General features: G+C 36.4%; 1 protein-coding gene across 3 annotated transcripts in view; it reads right to left on the bottom strand.

Annotated features, from left to right (window-relative positions):
- Nucleotides 1–24,049, bottom strand: part of STIM2 (stromal interaction molecule 2) — a 140,201-nt gene that overhangs the window by 12,747 nt on the left and 103,405 nt on the right. For 2 of the 3 annotated variants that reach the window (XM_080797251.1, XM_080797250.1), the window contains 7 exons: nucleotides 14,140–14,251; nucleotides 10,208–10,323; nucleotides 7,196–7,373; nucleotides 6,480–6,657; nucleotides 1,531–1,698; nucleotides 729–829; nucleotides 266–504 (listed from right to left, as the gene is read on the bottom strand). In XM_080797251.1, coding sequence (XP_080653377.1) covers nucleotides 266–504; nucleotides 729–829; nucleotides 1,531–1,698; nucleotides 6,480–6,657; nucleotides 7,196–7,373; nucleotides 10,208–10,323; nucleotides 14,140–14,251 — 1,092 coding nt within the window. Of the gene's footprint in view, nucleotides 1–265; nucleotides 505–728; nucleotides 830–1,242; nucleotides 1,267–1,530; nucleotides 1,699–6,479; nucleotides 6,658–7,195; nucleotides 7,374–10,207; nucleotides 10,324–14,139; nucleotides 14,252–24,049 lie in introns of all 3 variants that reach the window. The other variant, XM_080797249.1, reaches the window with a different exon arrangement.

Genomic DNA, 24,049 nt, shown 5'->3' with positions numbered 1-24,049 from the left:
AAAGAATATTTACCCTCAAAGCTCAGCACTTCATTCATACAATATTTAGCATGTATGATGCACTACTCTATGTATATGTATATAGACACACACCTGATTATTCTCACATAGTAAAGAGAAATTATTAACCACAAAAGGAAAAAAGAGAAAATGATGAATGAACAAATTTTTCATCATAGGTTTCAAAGTCAATGATTCATAAAACACATGGTAGAAAGTTACTTGAAAAACTGTACAAACTCTCTTTTTTTAACTCATCACTTACCAGGAAACTGTGACACTATTGGGGGTGTATCTTCATCTAAATCATCAACTCCTCCAGCAATTGGATAGGGTGGAATGGAGACTCTGGGCATCACCACCCAGCTGTGATCAGAATACAGGGAAGAGGTCAAGCTGGGGAGTCCCGAGTTATGGGCTATCTGAAAGCCACAGATCTTCTCAATCTGCTGCCAGCGAAAAAGTCGTTCTCGTAAACAAGTTGTCAACTCAGAGAGCGCTTTCCTGAAAAAGCCAAAGTAGTAATTACTTGTTGCATCAAAGAATCTTTAATATGGCACTAAACAGGGCAAGTACATGAACAGACAGTGGCAATTACCCATTCTTAAAATTAGTATAGGTTATGTAATTACACATGCTTAAATGACAAATTAACATATGTAAACTGTTTATAAATTACACATTTCAACATAATACAGGTAAACTGATGGCTAAAATAACATTCTTACTTTGCTTCCAGAATTTTGTGATCTACCTCATCTAGGGAGGAGCTATGTGCAACATGCAGAGTCCCAAAGACTGTGCTTCTTTTCTTTTTAATTTTCTCTGCCTAGAAACCCAAGGAGAGAAAAAAATAAGGGTAGGTTTGGAAAAAACACACACATATTAATGAAGTTTGTTTTGAATATATTAATAATCATAAAATCAGTGGAGAATTATATTAGCCAAAATAAAGCCCTAATTTCCAAAAAAGAAAACAGATGAGGGAGAAAGCATGCTTTCTTAAGCCAATCAATACAATTCAAAACTTTGTTCTGGAGAACTTTTCTCTTATTCTGATGGTTCAGAAAATCCTAATCTTCTATTAAAATTAACAATATAACATTAATCATATCCTACTGCAATGAGGTGTTAGTGAGTGAACTGAGCTTTTTTTTTTTTTTGCTAGAAATCAGATTAAAACTTAATGTCATTTCACACAATTTAATAAGAGTCAGACATTAATTTCTAGTAACTACTAACCTGAATCAGATATGAAGCAGCAACCTAGAGGAGAAAAGCTCTGTATAAAACATTTATGATAATGATAATAGGGATGATTTTTAAATGACACTGAGGTCATTCTAAAAGTTATATACTGCTCTAAATAAGGTAATTTTACTCTACGGCCTATGACTACAAGAGTCATTTATGCAGTAAGTTCCAATTCACAAAAAGAAGCTATAACAATAAAATTTTTATTCAGATCTTTGTATCCCAATTGGTTAATCTCTTTAGAAATTTATTAAATTTTGAAATATAATAGAGTACCTCATCCTTAGCAATAGCTAATTGCATCTCAGCATTTTGTCTTTTAATATTGTAGTACTGTACTTCTACTTCATGTGTCAACTGAAGCCATTTCTGAAGTGCATCTGGAACAGACCAGCTGCTTCGGAGTTCAAATTCTTTTTCAGCCTTTTTTAGAGCCATTCGAACCTGGAAAGGAGGGAGAAGGAAAAGAGGAGGGGGAAGAGGAAACGGAAGGGATGAGGAGAGAAAGAGGAAGAGAAGGTTGGAGGGAAGATGGAGATGGAGAGAGAAAGAGAAAGAAATTTATTTTTTTTAAGAAGATGTTTAAATTAAGATACATCTTAATTAAGATTTCACCAAAATTAAGAGAAAATGCAATTTTAATTATGTTCTTTGTAAACATCTTTTTAAAATCACAAAGTATAAAAATATATTCCTAACATAAAAACTAGAGCTGAAGTTTTTAAGTGCATCTCAACCCACTAACCAAAGTTGTAAAGCCAAAGGGTAGAAAGGGCTTACATATATCTTTTTTTTTTTTTAAGATTTTATTTATTCATTTGACAGAGAGAAAGATCACAAGTAGGCAGAGAGGCAGGCAGAGAGAGAGGGAGGAAGCAGGCTCCCCACTGAGCAGAGAGCCTGATGCGGGGCTCGATCCCAGGACCCTAAGATCATGACCTGAGCCGAAGGCAGAGGCTTTAACCCACTGAGGCACCCAGGCGCCCCAGGGCTTACATATATCTTAGGTTGCATTATTTAGTTTTTATATTTTATAATAGCCAGACTCAAGTGACAGAAGAAAATTTCAGACACATACCAAACTACAATGGATTACATTCTTCTTATAGTGTATTTTTGTTTAGGGTATAGAATATAAGAAGTATCCAAAATACAGTGGATACCTGCCCTACTACCCCTTCTACTGTTCCCAGGAGACACTACCAAAAGCCATTTCACTATACATTCACTTCTTAAAGTAATGACACCATTTTTTTGACAGTTTTCATGACATCTTCTTTACGGTTAGTTATTTCTCACTGTTATCATAAGCACATCTGTCTGTTACAGTCTGTTTCACCCACTTCTACTTAATTCACTGCTTCTAACATACCAGAAGGTAGATAAATGCATTTGCAGACCATGTGTAAATTTCAAGAAAACAGATTCTGAGTGAGACTCTACTTGATTTTTCCATGAGAAACTGCATAGGTTTCACTGTCAGGATGTCGAAGTCTTCCTTCGAGCTGCCCTTTAGGGGAGCTGGACAATAAATAGTTACAAAACTAAAATGCCTACTGCATTAGTTGGAATAAAATGCTAAGGGAAAAACTCTTAAAGAAAGCCTAAGAAAAGAACAAAGAAAGAAGAGACAATCCATTCTAGGGAAGATTCACTTAAAAACTAGCAAGAGCTCAAGCTAAAGATGTGTAAGGATGCATGGTGGAATATAAGGTATCATGAACACACACTCAAGACCTTCAGACAAAGTCAAGAATGCATCGCGGAGCATCCTGCTTCTGGAGCACCATACCTGTAAATTACTTCCCCCAAAGCTAAGTAAGTAACTAAAAACTCCACTCTTAAACTCGTGTGCAGAAGAATGTTTGATCTGAACAAGCACAATTTATTTAAATAAACTTTATTGTGTGCCAGAATAAACTAATAAGAGTACTGTACACAAATTTCTTCTGATAAAGAAATAGAACAGCTGTCAGATACTGCAGAAAGAAAATTACATTTGAGAAGTATCTTTTTTAAAACTCCAAAATCAGACGAAAAAAAATCACAATGGGACACTAAGTACAGACATTAAAAGTAAGGCTAAGATAGAACATACTCCACTTACTCACTAAAAACAAATCCTAAGCAACATGTGCCTGACACATTAAACTGTGCAAAGCGCTTGGGACAATACTGTGTTTAATAAACTAGCTGTCTAAGCTGTGTGGCGTCCCTGATGATCTTTCAGGAAGAGAGGATCTGAGGTCAGGTCCTGTGACATGGAGCTCCATACAACACTATAAAGTGTAGGTCAGCAGGCTCTCTTTCTCATAAGATCTTAAAGCTAAAACTTCCACACAATTTCCACTGCCGAGGAACTAAACAGAGAATCTATTTCAAATTTCACTCAAGTTTTTCTCTTTATTCATAAAGATTTTCCTTATTATGTCTATACATTTATATCCCCTAAAAGAACTCAATGAACACATTTAACACAGAATTGGCATAGAGCTAGCTGAAGCTTGGGAAATTGGTTTATTTCACAGCTGAAGCTGAACAGTGTTTTTACTGCCTGTCAAATAATGATTCAAAATTTTGGAAATCTTGACCTTCCAACAAGAGCAACTATTTTAACTATTTTCACTGTTATTATTCATAAGTTTATCATCTGACCTAAATTCTAATCCTTCAGTTTGAATTACACTGTTATTTACAAAGGAATGGATGCAGAAAAAAATGAGTAATTTTAAGCTTTTGCAAATGAATTATTAAATTGTTTACAAATATAATTATTTACACAATGTTTGTGTCTCAGGAATAAAACAGCAGTAAGTAAAAACATGGTGTCACACAAAGAAACACCCTAAATATCTGGAAACATGGCTCTAGACCCAAACTTTATGATTATTAAATCCCTTGCGACCTTCACAAGTTCTTCACTTTCTAATCTGAGGTTTGTCTCATGTAGAATAGGCAAATACTATGACTTGTCCTGACTTTGGTCTTCTTGAAACTTTAAGAACAAAATAATTCACGTGAAAAAGTATTTAAACCATACAAAATATGAAGTGGTACAACTATTCACCCGAAAGTTTTTGTTTTAGGGAAAAATAGTGCCACTATACATGTACCAGATACTCTTGACTTGTAGTTCTGAGAAGTTGACTACCTCCCAGATAAGCTATAGTAATACTTCAAACTATGTGGAATTGTAGACTATATAACATACATAAATTAACTTTCCAGTGAAATTTACTTTTAGAAACAAAACTTTTAATAGCAGTATGGGAAAACGTGGACTTTGGAATAAGACACACAAAAATCTTGGCTTTGCCATCTAAGAGCTATGTGAATTCAGGCAACTTATTTAACCTCTCTGCATGTCTCACCTATAAATGAGCATAATTTCTATCGTGAGGATTAAAATTTATGACCAAACCACCTGTAATGTGCATAGCATAAACTTCTGACACACAGTACGCAACCATTAAAACTGTGTTTCTTATTATTATAATCATGTTGGACAAAGTTCTTTTTAAATACCCACTTAACCCCTTTAAACCACCTCTTACTGACTCGGGATCTCACTAGGATTATTACATTTGTACTGGGACATATCATGGAGATCCCAAAGTCTACTGAGGTGTGCAACGGCTTTTGCAAAAACTTCATATTAGAATGTTTGTGATTTGTGAATCCTTTTTGTAGGCTGTCTTCTCCCTCGCTGTGGGGCAGTCACTTACTTGTAAAATTCTGCTATCAGTTTATGTATCTGTAGACAAATTACCACTACTGCTTTCTGATTTGTTCTTTCTTACCCATAAAGTGCAGAAAAATAGCTAACAAGCTGTTTAGTTTAGTACTGGGAACAAGCCAAGAGTTAGAAGTCTTGGTGGGAAAAGGCAGTGAGTTCTCACAGACATAAAAAGCATAATATCGAATTCCTTCACACTATAATTTTGGCTAAGCCTTTTTCTTTCTTTTTTTTTCTGTTAACTCCTGGATTCTTTACTACATTCTGTACAGATAAGGTTTGTCAGGTGAATAGGACCTGACCCCAAAGTACATGTAGGAGTTAACTTTAGAGAACAAACTCCTTACAGGGAAAAGATTCAACAAAAAAGATGCCAGGGGTATGAGGGAAACAATAGCTAGCCATGAATGGAAGAGATGGCTGTGTTCAGGCAGACAAATCCTACCAAAAATGACAATCCTGAAGGAAACAGTAACACACACCGAACATTTTCTCATGAGTTAAAACTGAAACTCATTCATCACATAATTCTTATTCCTTATTTAGCACCTGGCTGAGAAGACAACAGTACACAAAGCAAAGCGGGAGACAGAACACCAAGGTTCTTGGCCCTGCTTTACAACTGAGACACTCTGATCTTGGGCACGCTTTCTCACCCACAGTTTATCAGTAAAGAAAGGGTCCAAGTCAGAAGAAGGAGATGAGACCACAGAAACAGAGGTTGGAGTGACGTGTTTTGAAGATGAAGGAAGGGGCCATGAGCCAAGAAATGCAGGCAGCCTCTGGAAGCTGGAAAAGGCAAAGGAGACAGATCCTCCCTAGAGTCTCCACAGGAATGCAGCCCTGGGAACCTATTTTAAACTCTATCTTAAGAACTGTAAGATAATAAATGTGTGTTATTTTAAGCCACGAAGTTAGTGGTAATTTTTTTATAGCCAGAACAGAAAACCAAAAGATCTGCCTACAATTAAATTCTGCACCCCCACACCCCACCTTTCCTAAAGGCTTTCATTCCATCTTGAGTAACTGCATGGTAGCAGGAGATACTGAAAAGCCATCTGTAGACAACTTCAGAATTCTTAGCAGATTATGTTCTAAAGCCATTTAACAGGATTCAAATGTATAACAGAGATTCTTTACCTTTGCAGAGAGGTTTAACATTAGATAAACTTTACTAGGTTACAGCTGGAAGCTGAAACATATCACAGATGTTAAATAAACATCTTAAATTCACTGGAGATAATTAACATGGCATGGGATAAGATTTCATGAGTGAGTGAACATGACGGTAACTTTATTTTTAAATTATTACTTTGTCATTTTGCTATATGGGCTTTGATCAATGCTAACAATGTGAACAAATAATTCTTTTATTAACTAAGGGAGAATATACAATGCCACTAAACATAGAAGACTAAACAAAAACAAAACAACTCCTCAGAGGGGCGCTACCACTGCCCTAACAAATACGTTCGTGGGATGTAAATACCTGCTCCAATTCCTGCTCTGCATATTGCCGTCTGCTCAGTTCACATTCGGCTCCTTCCCTTAGCTCTCTCAGCCGACAGGCCTCTTCCTTTGCATAATTGATTTCATCCATCATTTTGCGTTCTAGATTTTGCTTTTCTACAGCAACATTTCTGTTTTCTTCCTGTGCTTTTTCAAGCCTTACAGAATGATAAAAATGAAAATTCCTCACCAAAATTTCCAAAGTTTCATTTTTTTCACAAAGAATAAATACGTATCAAGCAGGAGAATACATGTTTCCATCCAAAATCAGAGTATTTTCTATTAGTCTTACATGTGAATACCAAAACTAGCAGGTAGCCCCCTATACAGCTATATGGGTAACACTGAGCTCAAAATACAGTGATAGCAGGGAATCACTCTTCAGCAAAGAGACTTTTAAGAAATTCATTATTACCTGAATCACGTTAAAAATAAAACTTAACTATACATATCATTCCACCTATACTTGATTTATTTCCACTGACCTGCTCATCTATTCTCTAGTGCATACCTTTAAAATAAATCTCTAATTAGAACAATATAATTTTTCTAAAAATACGAAATGAAGTGGACAGACATTACTGATGTGTGTAACAACTAAATAAAAGTGTGAGCCAATGCCCATATTACATTTTCACAAACTGTATTTGCCTACATAAAATAGTAAGATTCACATAGCTTTTTAAACTTACTCACCTCTCCTGTAAGTCCATTAGGCTTTGCTCTGCAGTTTGTAGACTCTCTAAGTCCTTCATCATTTTTGCAACATGTTCTTTTGATGTCTTATTCTGTGTGTAAGCAAACCAGCACCCTCCAACACCAATTACTATAGAAACTGTGAGAATAAAATCCTTCATCCAGTTATGAGGTGGGCCTATAAAGAAAATTAGAGATGATTAATCTTTCATAACAGAAGCTCAATACATAGAAGCAATTTTTTTAAAGTAATAGGTATCTAAAAACAAACAAATGTGAAAATGTCCCTCCTATAAACCAGCTCTAGCCTTTTAAAAATTCTTTCTTCTAATAATCAAAGTGCTTATTATAACAGTCTGATACACTAGAACTACCAGAGGGCACAGATAAACCCACAAGCATGTACCCCACCCCTGTTGGTAACAAAAGGAGTTGGTAACAAAAGTCCTGGGGAGCCATGAAGCACCTCCAATCATGTCCTCTGTGGGGTGAAAGCAGGCATAAAGAGTACTACCACTATCATCCCAATGGCTTTCCTTCAGTCCAGTTAGAGATCTGTCTTGCTTTGATACATACATTGGAAGCCTAATCATTCCCCAAAAGAGCATTTTCCCCAAGCAAGTAGTCATATAACTAAGATTAGTCAACGATTCTCAACTAAGGGTGATATCCCCCCCACAGCGGACATTTGATCATTTTTGCTTGTCACAATCGGAGGGTGTAAAGTGGATGGGGAAGTTGTTACCAGTGTCTAGTGGGGAGAGGCCAGGGATGTCGCTACATATCCAATAACACACAAGACAATCACTTTCCAGCCCCACTTCTGCCAGTAATAGAGAATCATCCAGGAACTATCCAGCCCAAAATGTGAAGCACCAAGGTTGAGAAAGCAAGAGTTAAATGATAACAAGTCATGCGTTAGGTGGCTATTTGACAGCGGTATCTGGGTTACTAGACAGAAAGAACAGATCACCTTCCTTTCCATTAGGCATGTCAGTAATTTCCAGCACTGTTTCTAAAGTAAGGAGTAAGAAGCCAGGGCCTACTATCTTCAGTGATACCAAACACAGAAATCAATAGTCAGATAATTTCCTGACTCTTAATACACACTAATTTTCAGAGGGCTCTCTGGAAGGATACACAAAGATAACTAATACAATATAATGTATTCGTTGCTCCAAAGAGATATAGTTTATAGTGGAAAACGACCTAACTGCCCAGGCCTCCAGCAGGAAGATCTGTTGCATGGGTGATGAAATAAGGAGCTCTATAGACGGACAAGTTCCTGGCTTCCTCGGTCCGTGTATGTTTACACGGTGTGATGAACAGCATGCTCCAGGCCAGAGACCCTCGGGGCTGCATATTTCCAGAGCGCACACCTACAGTGAAACAGATGCACTGCAGAAGGCTAAAATCTCACAAGGATTTATTTTTATTTCTGCCTCAGACTGAGAAGTTCAGCTCGAGTTCTAGTTCAAATATGAGCTCTGTTCAGGCCAAAATAGAATCACCAGAAATAACAATAAATAGACAAGTCCCAAACTCTATAATAATTACCGCAAACTGAAAAAGATTTCAGTAAAAACTCCTTTAAAATACATCTTTGTTCATTTTATAATGTTAGTTTGTTATAAATCTAATGCCTGTATTCCAACTGCAGGGCTCATTCACTCGAATAATAACTCTAAGACAAACACATTAAAAAGGTAATGCATCATTAACTTCTTCACTGGTTTGTTTATTAAAACATTTGCTTTCAACATTCTTTGAGACTAGTTTGATTTCTTTTCATATGATAATATAATACTGTTTTGGCATAGAGGGTGATTTGTTCCCAGATTAATAAAACATAAATATCCCTGACCAAGTTGTAAAGAGAGGCAAGTTTTAGAGCTTAATCCTATTTTCACCAATCACTCCGATGAAAAAATTAGAATCTCATGGAAGACAACCCCCAAGAGATGCAGTAAGAAACTCAGGGTGTCATCTGTGTGGAATGCCCAGCATTTCAGGAGCGTTCTGCTTCCTAGGGTTTGTAATTTCCAACAACAGTGCATTTCCACCACCTCTCACAAAGCGGAGTTCCAGCTGTTTCACCAGCTGCTCTCAGCCTGAGCCAAAAAAGAACCACCAGTACAGTCATGGAATCCATCCAACAGCTCCAGGAACCCTTTTTCAGCAGGGCCACCCCCAAAACCATAGTACCCAAACCTGCAAGTCTCCTAACTCCAAAAATTGAGGTAAAATAAATATTAGTTTCCTAATTTATCATCTGAAGACGCCATTTTTCTTGTATTAATTTTGTTATTTCTTTTTGGCTTCTGAAAAATAGAACATAATTCCTTTAAAATGTGTACTCTTCAAACACTTTCCCCCAAAGCTTTTTAGAATTTGAAATTAAATATATTAAATTTCCTTTCTGGAAAAAGTATTCCTGTCAAAAGTAAAGAAATACAAGGCTTATTTTCCTTACAAATATGACACAAAAATTTGTTAGATGTTCTTCTCCAACACAATCAAATAACATTCTCCACCTTGTGCTTCTGCCAGGATAGTCTATTACCATGTAAAATTCCAAGTGGATCTCTGCTTTTGATCTATAGCTAGAAAATCCTTTTCCTGGTGATGAATGAAATCAAGTTACGATGTATTACTCCATCCCATGGAGATGGTTACATTGTACCATTTTTGAAAGGCATCCTTCAGTGAATATCCAGCTATAATGATATCAACATTAAAACTGTTACAAAGATTTAAAGTTCCAAATCTAGAAATTTAATTCTAAATTACCAACTAACATAGTTTTTACAACTTTTTACATCAGTAACCAGCTTGGAAATTTCACATGCCACATTTCAATGACAGAAAATCTCATCCTATAAATCTTAACATATATGACATTTCCTTTATACCTAATGATTTTCTTAGTGTTCTTTCTTACTTTTTCCTTCTTTAAATAACAAATATATGATCTGATGATTATTTTGCATCAGACTCAGAGAGAATACTAACGTGTCAGAGGTCCAAACAAAACCACATCCAGTGCCTTGAGCTGAAGTTTTTGCCTGTGGCTCCGATCGCTGATTTTCAACTGGGAACTCATAAATGAAGGTTCATGTACTGCTATCCTGTTTATTTAAAAAAAACACACACATATTAAATGAAAATATTTCTAGTATGTAAACTTAAATATTTTAACAATACATTTAATACTCAGTGATGACTGCTGTTAAGAGCTCATCCATGTGATTTAATACTTTATTAACATATCAAAACATATCCAAAAACTTCCAGTGTAAACTCAGCTGTACGAACACCCATGTATGTCAATTATTTATTTATTATGTTGACGTTTTTGTTTTCTAAGGTTACTTTATGCTATAATTTACTAGGATATTAAAATTCATCAAATGCAAAAGTATTTTACAAAAATTAATTACCTCTGGCATTTTACCATCATTTCAGAGAATAAGAAAATTGTACATGATTTACTTAACATCACTAGCAGACTTTAAAATATAGTTCTCAATTTAGATCGTATCACTTTTCTTTAAAAGTATCTAAAAAACCTATACCTTTACAACATTCTTATATGTAAATTGTTTAAAAATTAAACAAAGTCCAGTGAAGTCATAAGTGAGAGTAAGAAGTCCTCATGGAGAAGAGGGAGGGATTTAGGTAATAAAAAGTACTGAACCATTTCACCAGCAATGAAGAAACCACGTAGGGGGTAGGGAGCAGGAAAAGGCACACGTGAAATAAGTAAATAAAAATTACTTTGTTTTGAATTTCAAATCCAAGTAGCCCAGTCATCAACTAAGACATCTTAACAAATATGATGCCAATAAAGATCTTATAACACAAAGTCTAATAATAATAAAATTGCTAATAACAATGACAATAAAAACAAGCATGTACTATATGCCGGGTCCTGTATCAAGGGCTTAGTCAAAATCCAAGAAAACCTCTAATATATATAAAATTCCCATTTTATAAATGAGGAAACTAAGGGAAAGATTGAGTAACCTGCCCAAGGTTGCATAATTAGCAAGAGGTAGGGCAGGGATTCAAATCCAAATATGTGTGATTCCAACGACTATACTCTGAACCACTACATTTTATTTTGGAAGGTATCAAAACCTTTAAGTATGGAGAAGTTATAAAGCCTCCTATAACTGCTGTAGGCTTCTATAACACTTTACAGAGTAATGAACTCTAACTTTCCCTTTACAAAATGCCTTCCTTCACCTCCACAGGTCCCTTCTGTGTATGCTGCTATTACACCTTTAACGTGACAAACTGCTTGAAGCCAAAGCTAGGTCTTGTCTCAGTATCCCCACACCTAGCATTATGCTTGGCAAAAGTAGATGCTTGATAAATGCTTGTATAATACATGAATGAATGCATGGATGGATGCATGAATGAATTAATAGCAACAATATCGATAGACTAAATTTAAGAAAGACAATGAGATGTAGTAAAAAGGATACCAAATAACAGTTTTATACAAAGTTTGTATGAACCCAGAGGTGGAAGTGATTCTACCTGAGTGGGTGAGGATGTCAGGGAAGTTCACACAGGTCTGAAAGGAATGAGGAGGCATGTGTCAGGCGAAGAGAGCCTTAGTATAAGCTCTGGTAATAAGAATGTCAGAGTATAGAAAATCAGTAAAAAGCTCATGATAACCATGATAACTGACATAAAACGAACATAATTTTGACTACCTACTGCATATGTGACAGTATTTTAATGTCACAGAAAGGAAACATAATGAATTGTTGTAGGCACGTGTACATCTGTGATGTGGAATACATTTTCTTATACATTATTATAAACAGCTCTTGTATCTACAGTTACCCTACAAAAAGTTCCATAACTCACATCCTTAAGTTAATTGATACTGCTCCTTTAAGTGGACTCATGTAAGTGCCATTACCATAGAAAAGGGGCTGGATGAAGGGCATTCCAGTTTTCCTTTCTCCTCCACTCCAAAAGGCTCCAATGGGCTTACCTGAAAGCTGAACTTCTGTATTTATAACTTGTTTTTCCTAGTAACATGTTGACTATTTAAAAAAATTGATCTTGATTAAGTGTGATGTTATTTCAACAATTCTAGGATTTGACTTATCGCTGATAACCTTTACTTAACCAAAAGAAAAAAGTGACCATAACATTTATTCCCAGAACACCAATCAACCTCTTCTATTTCGTGTTGTTGTCACACAAAGAAACTTCCCAAAAGACAACATAAGAAAAATACTATGAGTTCCTCATACCAGGATAACGGAACTCAAAAACCCCTAATCCCATTTTAGTGCTCTACTATCCTGTTTTGACTTAGAAACTTCTCATATTTAAAAGCAAAAACGTGTGGCTCAGTCAAGTTAAGCATCCAACTTTTAATTTGGGCTCAGGTCATGATCTCAGGGTCGTGGGATCGAACCCCACGTCAGGCTCTGTGCTGAGTGTGAAGCCTGCTTAAGATTCTCTTTCTGCCCCTCTCCCCACACCCCCACCCTTTTTCTCTCATAAATAAGCAAGCAAGCAAACAAACAAAAAATCTATCTTATCTTTGTCTTCTTTCCAGCATCTAGTTACACCATGAACAACATAAATGATACTCAATACACACTTATTCCCATAATTCCATCATTATAGTCATGAACAGAGTAAATTCAGAAATACTGATGTTGATGTTCAGAAAATATTTATAGGAGATATGAAAATTTTGGATTGAGTTGAAAATTTTCATATTTTTCTACTCAATCCAAAATCCAAAGTCCAAACCAACAAAAGCCACTTAATTAAATACAATATGTAAGTAAACTGATAAGAAATACAATATGCACATCTCATCACATATAATAGTAAGACAATAATAAGGGATTAATCTTTTTTGATACAAGAAACATTTGAGAGAATGTAAAATAAGCAATCTTCCAACGGCCAGGTTCTGGCAGAACCATTACAAATTTCAACATTTAAATCTTTAAAAATTAATAGGGCACCTGGTGGCTCAGTGAGCTAAGCATCTGCCTTCTGCTCAGGTTGTGAACCCAAGTTCCTGGGATGGAGCCAGGAAACCCTTGCTGGCAACCTACTCAGTGTGAAGTCTACTTCTCCCTCTCCATTGCCCCTCCCCCTGGCTCCTTCTCCCTCTCTATCAAATAAAATCTTAAAAAAAAAAAAAAAAAAAAACTTAAAAAATTATTAAGTTAACTAAAGGGGATTTAGAAAATAAAATTTAGAAGACTGGTAACAAATAATTCCAGACACCTAAGGGATTAAACTGGCATCCTAGACTTTGGTATAAGATCTATCTGGGTTCAAATGCTGAATTGGGCAAAACATTTAACTTCTCTATGATTTTTTTTTTATTTGTAAAATGCAATAATACATACTTAACTTTAACCATGAAGCTTAAATGAGGTAATACAGAGTACCTCTATGTAATATACATTTTAAAATGGCTTTTATTAAACCTCATTTTTTTTTGAGGTTTAACTTACAACCACTAATACTGAGCGGTTATTGTTGTTATTAAAAGAATATAATTAAGAAGGACCTGTACATTAACCCATTCAAATAGGTTTTCCATAAAGGTAGATTAATATCAAATGAATATGTTTTTGTCATATCTACCACATGGTCAGAGGTTGGCCCTCTAATGTTATCTAAAAAAGATGCAGCTGGCCTATCTTCTAATTCCCAAAATTACTATCTTTGGTAATAAATTTTAAAAAGAACTTGATTATTTAGATAAGAAAAATTGATTCAAATTGCAAATTCACACCTTAAAAAAACATTAAAGAATGGATATATTTACAATATTTCCTTTGAGCCCTTAGCCACAGAGTCAACTTATAAATTTGGCACTAAAAATAACATCTAGTATGTAATTCTCCTTGAGTAAAAAAAAATACATTTGGATAATAAAGACTAACCTGGGAAGCGTTGTTCCTTTGACATTATTGTCTCTAAAATTCTTCTCATATTGGGGTAGTTCAACAAATTCTATCAACCACTGAAGCGTATCCTCAAGGGTCCAATTATGAACTGCAAGAGATAAAAGGGGAAGGCATATTTTAAACACATCTGTTTTCAAAATTTGTGTAATTTACATATATATTTATATGTATATACATTCACACATACATAAAATTACTATAATTTCAGAGGATGTTAATTGAATTTTCAATTCAATTCAATTGACAATAAGTACTAACATGATATTTGGCATTCTATCAGAAGCTGAAAACAATGGAGACATACCTCTTACACATAATCTATGACAGAGAAAACATGAAATAAAAAGAAAAAAATTAGCATGGTTAATTCTAAAATAAGCAGCTATGTAAAATCATTCAGGATGAAACAATCCATCATTTCTCTGGTTGTAGAAACACTTATAAAACATGTACCTAATAATTCTTTCATTTTTGTTATCCATCTATATAATCCTGTAAACCTTCTGAATATCGTATCATGTACCATTCTAAGCCCTGGGAATATGGTAGTAAACAAGATGCATAAAGTCCTTGGCCTCATGGGAGAGGGGAGGGGCAATTCACAAGACATGAAAGAAAAGTGGGGGAAATTCCAGACAGAGATCAGCTATTAAGAAAGAAAGGAAAGCTGTCAGGATAGGCTCTGAGGAGCTATTATCTGATTTGAGAACCAAAACTTGCAAGAAGCTAACACTGTGAGGATCAGGGATAAAAATATCCCTAACAGGAGGAAAAGCTAGTGTAAAGCCTTTATGATTGTACTGAACTAGCCATGTTTGAGAGAAGGAGGCAGTAAATAACCAATGTTTTCGAATCTATGTTTACCCTCAATGTGGAGAAAGGATTATAGGAGACAAGAAGGAAAACAAAGAGCAGTAAGCAGGACATTCATTTATGTAGCTGTCCAAATGAGAGGTTATTGCCTGGGACTATGGTGTTAGCAGAGGATATGGCGACAGACAAGTGGTCAGATTTAGGATATATTCTGGGGATAATGCTGCTAGATGTGCTCACAAAATGGATGGAGGCTGTTAGCTACAGGAAAGTTTTAAAAAAAAGAAGTACACAGGGTGGTGCCATTAACTGTGATAGGAAAGACTAGGAAGGAAAAGACTGGGGAGGCAAGTAGGAGTGCGTGACAGAGATCAAAAGTTGCTTTTAGACATGTTTTATTGGAAGTATTATTAGTTTTTAAGTGTAGATCCATAGTAGCAGTTAGTTATACAAATCTGGAGCTTCAGGAAAAATGAGGTTAGAGACAAAGATATAAAAATTGAGAGTCATCAGCATTCGGATGATCTTTAAGCTGAATGAGATCACCCAGGACAGTGGATTGAGGGAATGGCCCAAAATCATCAAGAAAATGACCAGTTATAGCATCTCTTCTCTTGGACACTTATTTTGAATTAAGCTCGTTATATCCATTTTTTCCTCTAAGCCTTACTTAAAAACAAACCTCATGAAGCACTAATATGATTATCTCCATTTTTGGAGATGAGAAAGTAAAAAGTTAAGGGGACCAAGATAGTCAGTAGCAGGACTGGATAGGAACTCAGGACAACTGACTGCAGGACCTGACTATGCTACTGTGAAAGCACTAATACTAAATAGCAGTAGAGAGATAAACAGACAGTTAAAGATTGGGAGTGATTTAGACATTCCTGCTTGAAGCATATGGAGGACAATAACAACATTATCCAAAGGGAAGGATCCAAGTGTCCTTAAAAAATTAAGAGCTCCATATTGTCTGCATTTAATTTGAGGGTTTGGGAACACAAAGTGCTTATAGGCCACAAAAAAGTCAAAGGAGAGTGATGAAAACAAGTGAGCAATAAAAGCAGACCTAGGAATCCATCTGTGTATATATAAATTTGAGAAATATCTTTCTGATAAACTACAGAAAATTATGAGTTCACTTTTGCAAGCAAAGCTAATTCTTCACAATCTGCTTTTTCATTAAGTGCTCAATAGAGAAAAAGCTTAAATCACAAATGAAAAATTAACTAGCAAAAATTCATTTAAGAATTACACATGGTAATTGGTAATTTTCTATTGAGACAAAGCTTTGACTATTTTAAAAATCTCTCCTTCATGTGTTTCTGCCATAAGCTTGGACATGTGCCCAAGGCTGCTGTATCCATTTAGTCAAGTAACTTAGAATACCAGCCAAAGGTTCAGGCCCTCGGTGCTTTCCACTGAATTTAATATATTCAAAGTAGCCTTTTTTCTTTTAAGTTTCTTCCCATTCAGCATGAACTGCACTGAGAATTGCTTGTCTTGATTGCCAAGAAACCAACAGTGCAGCTGCACCTCACACACCCACACAAAAATCTCAGCCAAGAAAAAAGGATAAGATTCTGTCATTTCTATGGCTGTTCAACTGATCAACAAAAGTCCCTGATCTCAACACTCCAGCACATCAAAATATTCCCCCAATTCCCAATAAGCCAGCATAGAAAGGAAGAAAAATCGAATGAAAAAAAATACATATTTAAAGTGCCCAAATCCCAGCATTACTCTACTCTCTAAACAGATTATTACAGTGGCTCTAAAGTAATTTTCTTTATAATGAATCTTTAAAACAACAAAATTCTAACTCAGAGCACACAGTTTACTTTGAGAGGACGTTCACTTCTTCCTATGCCTTTTGGTTTCCTCGGTAATACCTAGTAAATACCTTCACTTCTCACGACCATGGCCTGTATTTAATATGAGCTTTCTCTGATCCAAATATACTAGTTGTCTTTCAGTTCTTGGGAGAAATCATACTGTGTCCTTCCTCAGGGCCTTTGCACATGCTACTTCTTCAGTATGAGATTCTTTTCTCCATTGCTCTGACTCATCTTTGTCTCTTTACTGAGACTCCCTATCTCAGTTAAAACTTCAATCCCTCGAGGGAGGCTTCCCAAACATTGCTAATGGTCATAAATCACTCTGTACTCTTTAGGCACAGCATTTAACTAATTATAGCTATTTATTTGTATGATTTATTGTATGACCATTTCAACATATGTTTACTTCACTAATGCATTGCTTCTTGCTTCTATTCCTAGCATTTGGTACACAAAAGATGCTCAAAAAATTATCTGTTTGATCCTCTTGAATAAATGAAATAGAACATGTTTAATTGGGAGGTATTGTGAAAATCTATTTCCACACTTTAATGAGGAGACTCAAATAATCAGAAATAGGACTTTGTACAAGAAATCCTTGATGGCAGAGCACTCACTCATTTAAGAATTACCTGGTTCCTCATCACTGCCTTTCAGGGCTCTTTCCCATGTGCTGTTGCTAAACAGAACTTCCACCAGAGGGCAGCCCGAGAAGGAAACTGCATTTCTTCAAAACCTAGATTTCCCATCTGCAAAGCTATAGAAATGCCAATTTCTATACGGCTAACCTATATTCTTTCTGCTAGAAATTGTGTCTCCGAGTGATTTTTGACATTTATTCCAAGGCTAAAATAAAGAACTCTGGAATACAAAGACCTTATTCTTGTCCCAGCTGTGTCACAGATTCACTAGGATACGACAGCCAGGTGATTAACTATGAGTCAGTTTCTTAACACAGAGAATGATAAAATTGATCTAGACCACCTTTAAAAATTCATTCAAATTCTGATTCCATTATAACAAACAAAAGTTGGTGTTTAAAATATTGCTAAATAGCTAGCCTAGAAAGTAGATTATAAAATACTGACAGGGGAAAAGTAACTCTAAAAACTTTCAACACAGACACAAAAACTGCTGCTAATGTTTATTATGTGTGTATTAAACACCAGGATATTTGCAAACATTATTTCAAATACTCATCGCAACAACCCACTGAAGTAGATACCTTGATCACCACACAGAACTTAAAAGTCTATGAAGATGAAGTTCTTAATCAGATAAAACAGATTAGCAAATGATCAAACCAGGTTTCAGACTGAGTTTATTTCTAGAGTTGTTAACCACTGTGCAGCAAATTGCCTTTTCGGATTTAGGTAAGGGGTCCCAATAATCAAATTAAGCAATACAAGTAGACAGCTTATGCTCCAGTCATACCCAAAGCCGTATCTGCAGCTTTCTGAATGTACCACATTCCCCCCTGCCACTCCTTCGACTTGGAATGGCTTTCCCTTCTTCCTCTTTCTCTGCCTGGCATGTTTCTTCCCTGGCCTTTAAGTCTCAGATCAGGAAGTCCCACGTCCAGGAAGTTTCCCTTAAATGTCCATTTTCAGATTATAGTTGCTCTCCTCTGTGCCCCTCATCACAGGTACATATATTTGCCACAGAATGTATCACATACTCTCATGGAATTGCCCATTCCTGTCTCATCTAACCCTGGGTGAGGAGTTCCTAGAGGGCAGGAACTTTTTTTTTTTTTTTTTTTTTAAGATTTTTTTTTTATTTTTTTTTTATTTGACAGACAGATCACAAGTAGGCAGAGAAGCAGGCAGAGAGAGAAGGGAGGAAGCAGGCTCCCCGCTGAGCAGAGAGCCCGACGTGGGGCTCGATCCCAGGACGCCGGGATCATGACCCGAGCCGAAGGCAGCGGCTTTAACCCACTGAGCCATTTTTTTTTTAAACGTAATATAGTGACTGTTAACACCAAAAAAGCCACATTCCTTTGACATAGAATTTTATATTTTATTATACCCTTCACTTATATTCTCATTAAGCCCCCATAACCACATTTGAGAGACTGCTGTTCTCTCTACAGCCAATACAGAGAACCTTAGCCAGAAGAGGCCAGTAAGTACACAAACGGTCACACACGTCTATGAACTGGAAGAGCTAGAATCTGAACTCTCATTTTCAGATTCCAAGTTTACTGCCAATATAGGTGTCTCCTAATTTGAATACCTCACTGTTTAAAACTTAAAACACATTTTCTCTTAGAAACAAACCTTCTAGACGCATAGTACTAATAGTAATACAAGAGTTAAACATTATATATGAGCAATCTGCTATAGGTAATTGCATTAATGGATTTGGGATTCCACTAGAGACATCAAGGACACATTGTGGCCTCCTGAGGGCCTGGAAGTAGTAACACAATAGCTCGATGGAGCTATGCCAGTTCTTCATCATGAGGTGCCTCCTGGGACTTAGAAAAGCCTAAATGATAAGATTTTCTAAGAGCCAGGGGACTCAGAGCTGGGGCAGGGCTCTGGCACAAAGGAGGTGATGAGGAACAGGAAAGAGCAGGGACAGGATGGTGAGTAGAACCAAATCTTCAGGAGATGAGTGGGTGTGAAGATGTAGGATGTGTGGGGGCACACGTTTATGGATTTTCACAGGAACAGAGGCAAGATAAGGATTCTCCTTTTCATTATCCCTCCCCCTTGCTGCTCTCAACAACGCTATTTCTGTAATAGGGAATGAAGTTCCTGATTCTGCACCAAAACAGCTTCCCTCTCTTCCCCTTCCTCCTTGCAAGTCTCAGTGCCACCATGTAATTATTCTGATCAGGCCTTGAAAAAGAGGGAAAATGATAACTGGACCTAAGGGGAGAGCAGCTTTTAGACAGTAAGAGGATTTATAATAATGGGAGAATGACAAGATAGAAAGGGCTAGAAATAGCCAGCAACAGAGAGAGAAGCTAGCGTTCCTGTGGCCACCCAGCTGAAGAAGCCTTCTAAAAGAAACACATGCATCATGCATAGGTACATCCTCATGTACAAACTGATTATAAGTAGAAGAAACACTGCAACTGAAAGTGCTCTCCCCGTACCCCGATACTTAGTATTTGTATGAAATAATACATTATACGTGATGCCTTATTTTCTAACTACATCTTATGTCTCAACTATACTGTAAGCTTCCATAAGGCAGGAGCTATGCAGACCAGCATAATGTTGCCATTTAAGTATCAGCTGTATGTGTAACTGATGTTTTTCTTCCCTAAAGGCGAAAACCAAACCTGCTCTATTTAATTGGGTCTACTGGCTATACCATGTCTGTAGTTGTGTAAAAGACAAAAAATACTGTTTTCATAATATCATATTTCAAAGCAGCACTGCAGAATCCTTGACACCAAATCAGAATCACAGAGACCTACAACATCCTGGAAGTTGACAGCAGGAGGAGATGAGAACTTATGTGCTTCCAGTCCACCCCTGCCTTAAGCAAGTATGATATACACAAACCAGTGTGAAAGATACACTTCAGAAGATTAAGATATACATATTTACTTGCTCCTTTCATCTATAAAAGGCAATCTTATAAAACCAATGCACCCAGTATACTTAGCCATATACCTGTATTAAGTTACAAGCCTAAAAATACAAAACAGCTTAGTGAAGTACCACCATATAAGTTTTCATCTGTTATATTTAATATAAGTACACGCTGTCCTAAAAACCTTCAAAGACAATTTGTAAAATCACCTAAATACTATGAGAAAAAACTGATTCCTAATTATAAGGCATTAGTGTGCACATAAAACATGTTAATAATAGCAGTAACTAATATTGTGTGAGCACTTGGCAATTTCCAGGAACTAGGCTAAAGGCTTTACGTTAATTATTTCATGAAATTCTTTCAACAACCCTAGGAAATAGGTTTTACAAGTAATATTATAATCCTGATCCACAGATCAGGAAGCTGAGGCTCAGAGAGTACGAGTACTTGCCTAAATTCACACAAGGAAGTAGCAGAGAGAGGATTCAAAACTACCCCTGTTGACTTCAAAGCCCCAACTTCTAACCATTACACGCCCCCTCCCCCGCTCCTCTGCATGATGAAAATTCAAAATACAGCCAAAGTCACCATCAGCCACGTCAGAACTTGGATATAATACACGCATTACATTTATTCTATACCTCATATCTTAATAGCTCTCCTACTAATTTTTAAAACCTGCAATATCCTAAATTTATGGTTAAAAAAAAAACTCGTTAAGGGGCACCTCACAGGCTCAGCCAGTTAATCATCTGGATCATGATCCCAGGGCTCCCTGCTCAGCAGGGAGTCTGCTTCTCCCTCTCCATGCTTGCTCATTCACTCTCCTTCTCAAATAAACACACACACACACACACACACACACACACACACACACACACGAGTTGGGGTGCCTGGGTGGCTCAGTTGTTTGAGCGTCTGACTCTTCATTTCAGCTCAGGTCATGATCTCAGGGTCGTGAGATAGAGGCCCATCAGGTTCCACAGCCAGCATGGAGCCTGCCTAAGATTCTCTCTCCAACTCCCTCTACCCCTTCCTTCCTCTCTAAAAACAAAACACACACACACACACACAATGTATTAATGCTAAGAGAGCAACTGGCATAACAGTTTCTTCCGGCAAACTATTGTATTTTAGAAAAATCAACTTCTGCAATGAATACTATTACGCTGAAAATAAAATAAATAAATAAATAAATAAAATCAACGTCTGATACCATAAAATAGTACTGCAGAATTAAATACAGTGCAGTTCAATACACACTCACTATCTTCTATTAAAGCACGAAAACATCTTTATAAGTACCAAAAGGTTTGGTAAAAGGGAGGAGAAAGAATAAACATGATTAACAAAATACTAACATATTTAACATAATTAAAACATTGTTAACAAAAGCAACTACATTTAAAGTTGGCCATATAAAATGGTTATTGAAAGAAGTTCTAGATTTTGCAGTTTCTTGATAAACAAGCTAAAAACTATTTGTGGGGACACCTGGGTGGCTCAGTCGGTTAAGTGGCCGCCTTCAGCTTAAGTCGTTATCCCAGGGTCCTGGGATCAAGCCCTGCATTGGGCTCCCTGTTCAGTGGAGAGCCTGCATCTCCCTCTTCCTCTGCCTCTGCTGTTCTGCCTACTTGTGCGCTCTCTCTCGCGCGCTCTCTCTCTCTCTCTCTCTCTGTGTCAAATAAATAAATAAATAAAAATGTTTTTAAAATAACAGATAAGTAAATAAAAACTATTTGTGGCTATAAAAACACCCAAATTATTTGTATATTTATATGAAGTACTATATTCTAAAATATATGTGCACACCAGTATTAACCACTTCTCTAAATTCAATTTCACTATGAAATTTCAAGTAACTAAAGCCTCAGAAAGTCTCTTTACAGTGACATAACTTGTCAAAAGAAAATGCAATTAATCTAAGGTACAATACAGCAGGGCTTTGATGAAAAGCGACTTCAACTAAATGCAACAGAAACATTTAAAAATTACTTCTTAGAATATAAAAGATGAAAAAGTTTAAAGCCTTCCACATTTCATCTTATCTCAGCCGGTTTATAGATTTTGTGGTATGACTTCTGAGTGAGGCTAAATGATCAGCTGCTCTGCATGGTCCAGACAGGCTTATCTTTAGAACGGTGCCAGAATGTGAGCTCCTCATTTGCACGCTGCTTGGCGGGGCACGTCTCTGTAGCATGGACTACATTCCTGCAACATGCTATATTTGGACACCTAAAAGCCACACCCTGAACTTGGGAAGTCCAGATATTAGTAGTTGCACTAAAGACAAATAAATACACACACTTTCCCTCATGAGCTCCTTAACTTTCACCATCCAAGAATTACATGTAATTTTTAGGCACACTTCATAAATGCCAGCAAATGTCTGAACATTTAGAACATAAAAGTTACCAGGGTGTTTTCTTCTCAAGAGTGGTAAAATGGACACTAAAGGAAGACTTTATTACTTTTTCTCTTGTAAACTGCCATCGTATTATAATTTAAACAGGGTATAGTATCAACCTCTAATTTCATGAAGATGGTGAGGAATAACAAAGACATACCTATAAAATAAAACCTGGAGAAACACTGAGTCTTAAAATTCTATGACTGTTCTGAAGATAAACAAAATGCATGTGGAAATGCCTCTAAGCAATGGTGTGAAACTACAAATGTAAAGAAGTATCACAATAAAATAGTAACAATGGGTCAGAAATTATTTGTAATTAAAGAAATGCAAAGAATGCACTTTCTTGAGTCAACAAACCCATGGACTCAGAGGCCATAAAGAAAACTAAATGTTTAATCAAGTTTTCCTAAATACCTCACTATTGCATTAAAGACATTATTAAAGACATCACCTTAAGGACAGGGTGGTCGCATCTCTGGTTATGCATTCTTTCGTGTCACACTCAGCCCCTCAGCTGCCCTTCTTGCCCTCTTTTATTTACTTTTAAACACTGAACTGAGAATAAAAAGAACATTTCACATCAAATGAAGGTAAGTTCTTTAAAGGCAGACAACACTTCTAATTCATTTTTATATTCATTCCCAACATGTTGTACAATATCAAAAATATAGCTACCACTACATAAATGTGGAATGGCAGATATGTCTTGGGAACTCAATTAATGTTTGTTAGATGAGTGAATAGATGACAAAGTGATTCTATCAACCAAGGCTGCCAGGAAAATGTCACCTTCGTTCACTCCTTTTAGTGGCGCTTCTAGATAAAGCAGCAAACATTTTCAGAAGTATTACTAAGTTTCATAAAATGGAACAGATGCTGCTTTTCAAAGAATATGTTAACAGAAATTCTACTTTTAAATGACAGCTTTACAAATGTTTGCTTTAATTTTCTGCTATTAAAATTATTAAAAATGATCAATTTTTTTTCTCTTGGAATTTGAAAGTTTCTTCAAAAGAATTTTCTCTACATGCAACTTGGGATTCTTTTATTCAGCAAATTTTTTTTTTAAGATTTTATTTATTTATTTGACAGAGAGATCACAAGTAGGCAGAGAGGCAGGCAGAGAGAGAGAGAGGCAGACTCCCTGCGGAGCAGAGAGCCCGATGTGGGGCTCGATCCCAGGACCCTGGGATCATGACCTGAGCAGAAGGCAGAGGCTTTAACCACTGAGCCACCCAGGCGCCCCATTATTCAGCAAATATTTACT

The sequence above is a fragment of the Martes martes genome (genome assembly GCF_963455335.1).
Source record: "Martes martes genome assembly, chromosome: 2".
NCBI classification, from domain to species: domain Eukaryota; kingdom Metazoa; phylum Chordata; class Mammalia; order Carnivora; family Mustelidae; genus Martes; species Martes martes.
The sequence above is the reverse complement of the archived record's forward strand: the minus strand, read 5'-3'. Positions and strand labels throughout refer to the sequence as shown.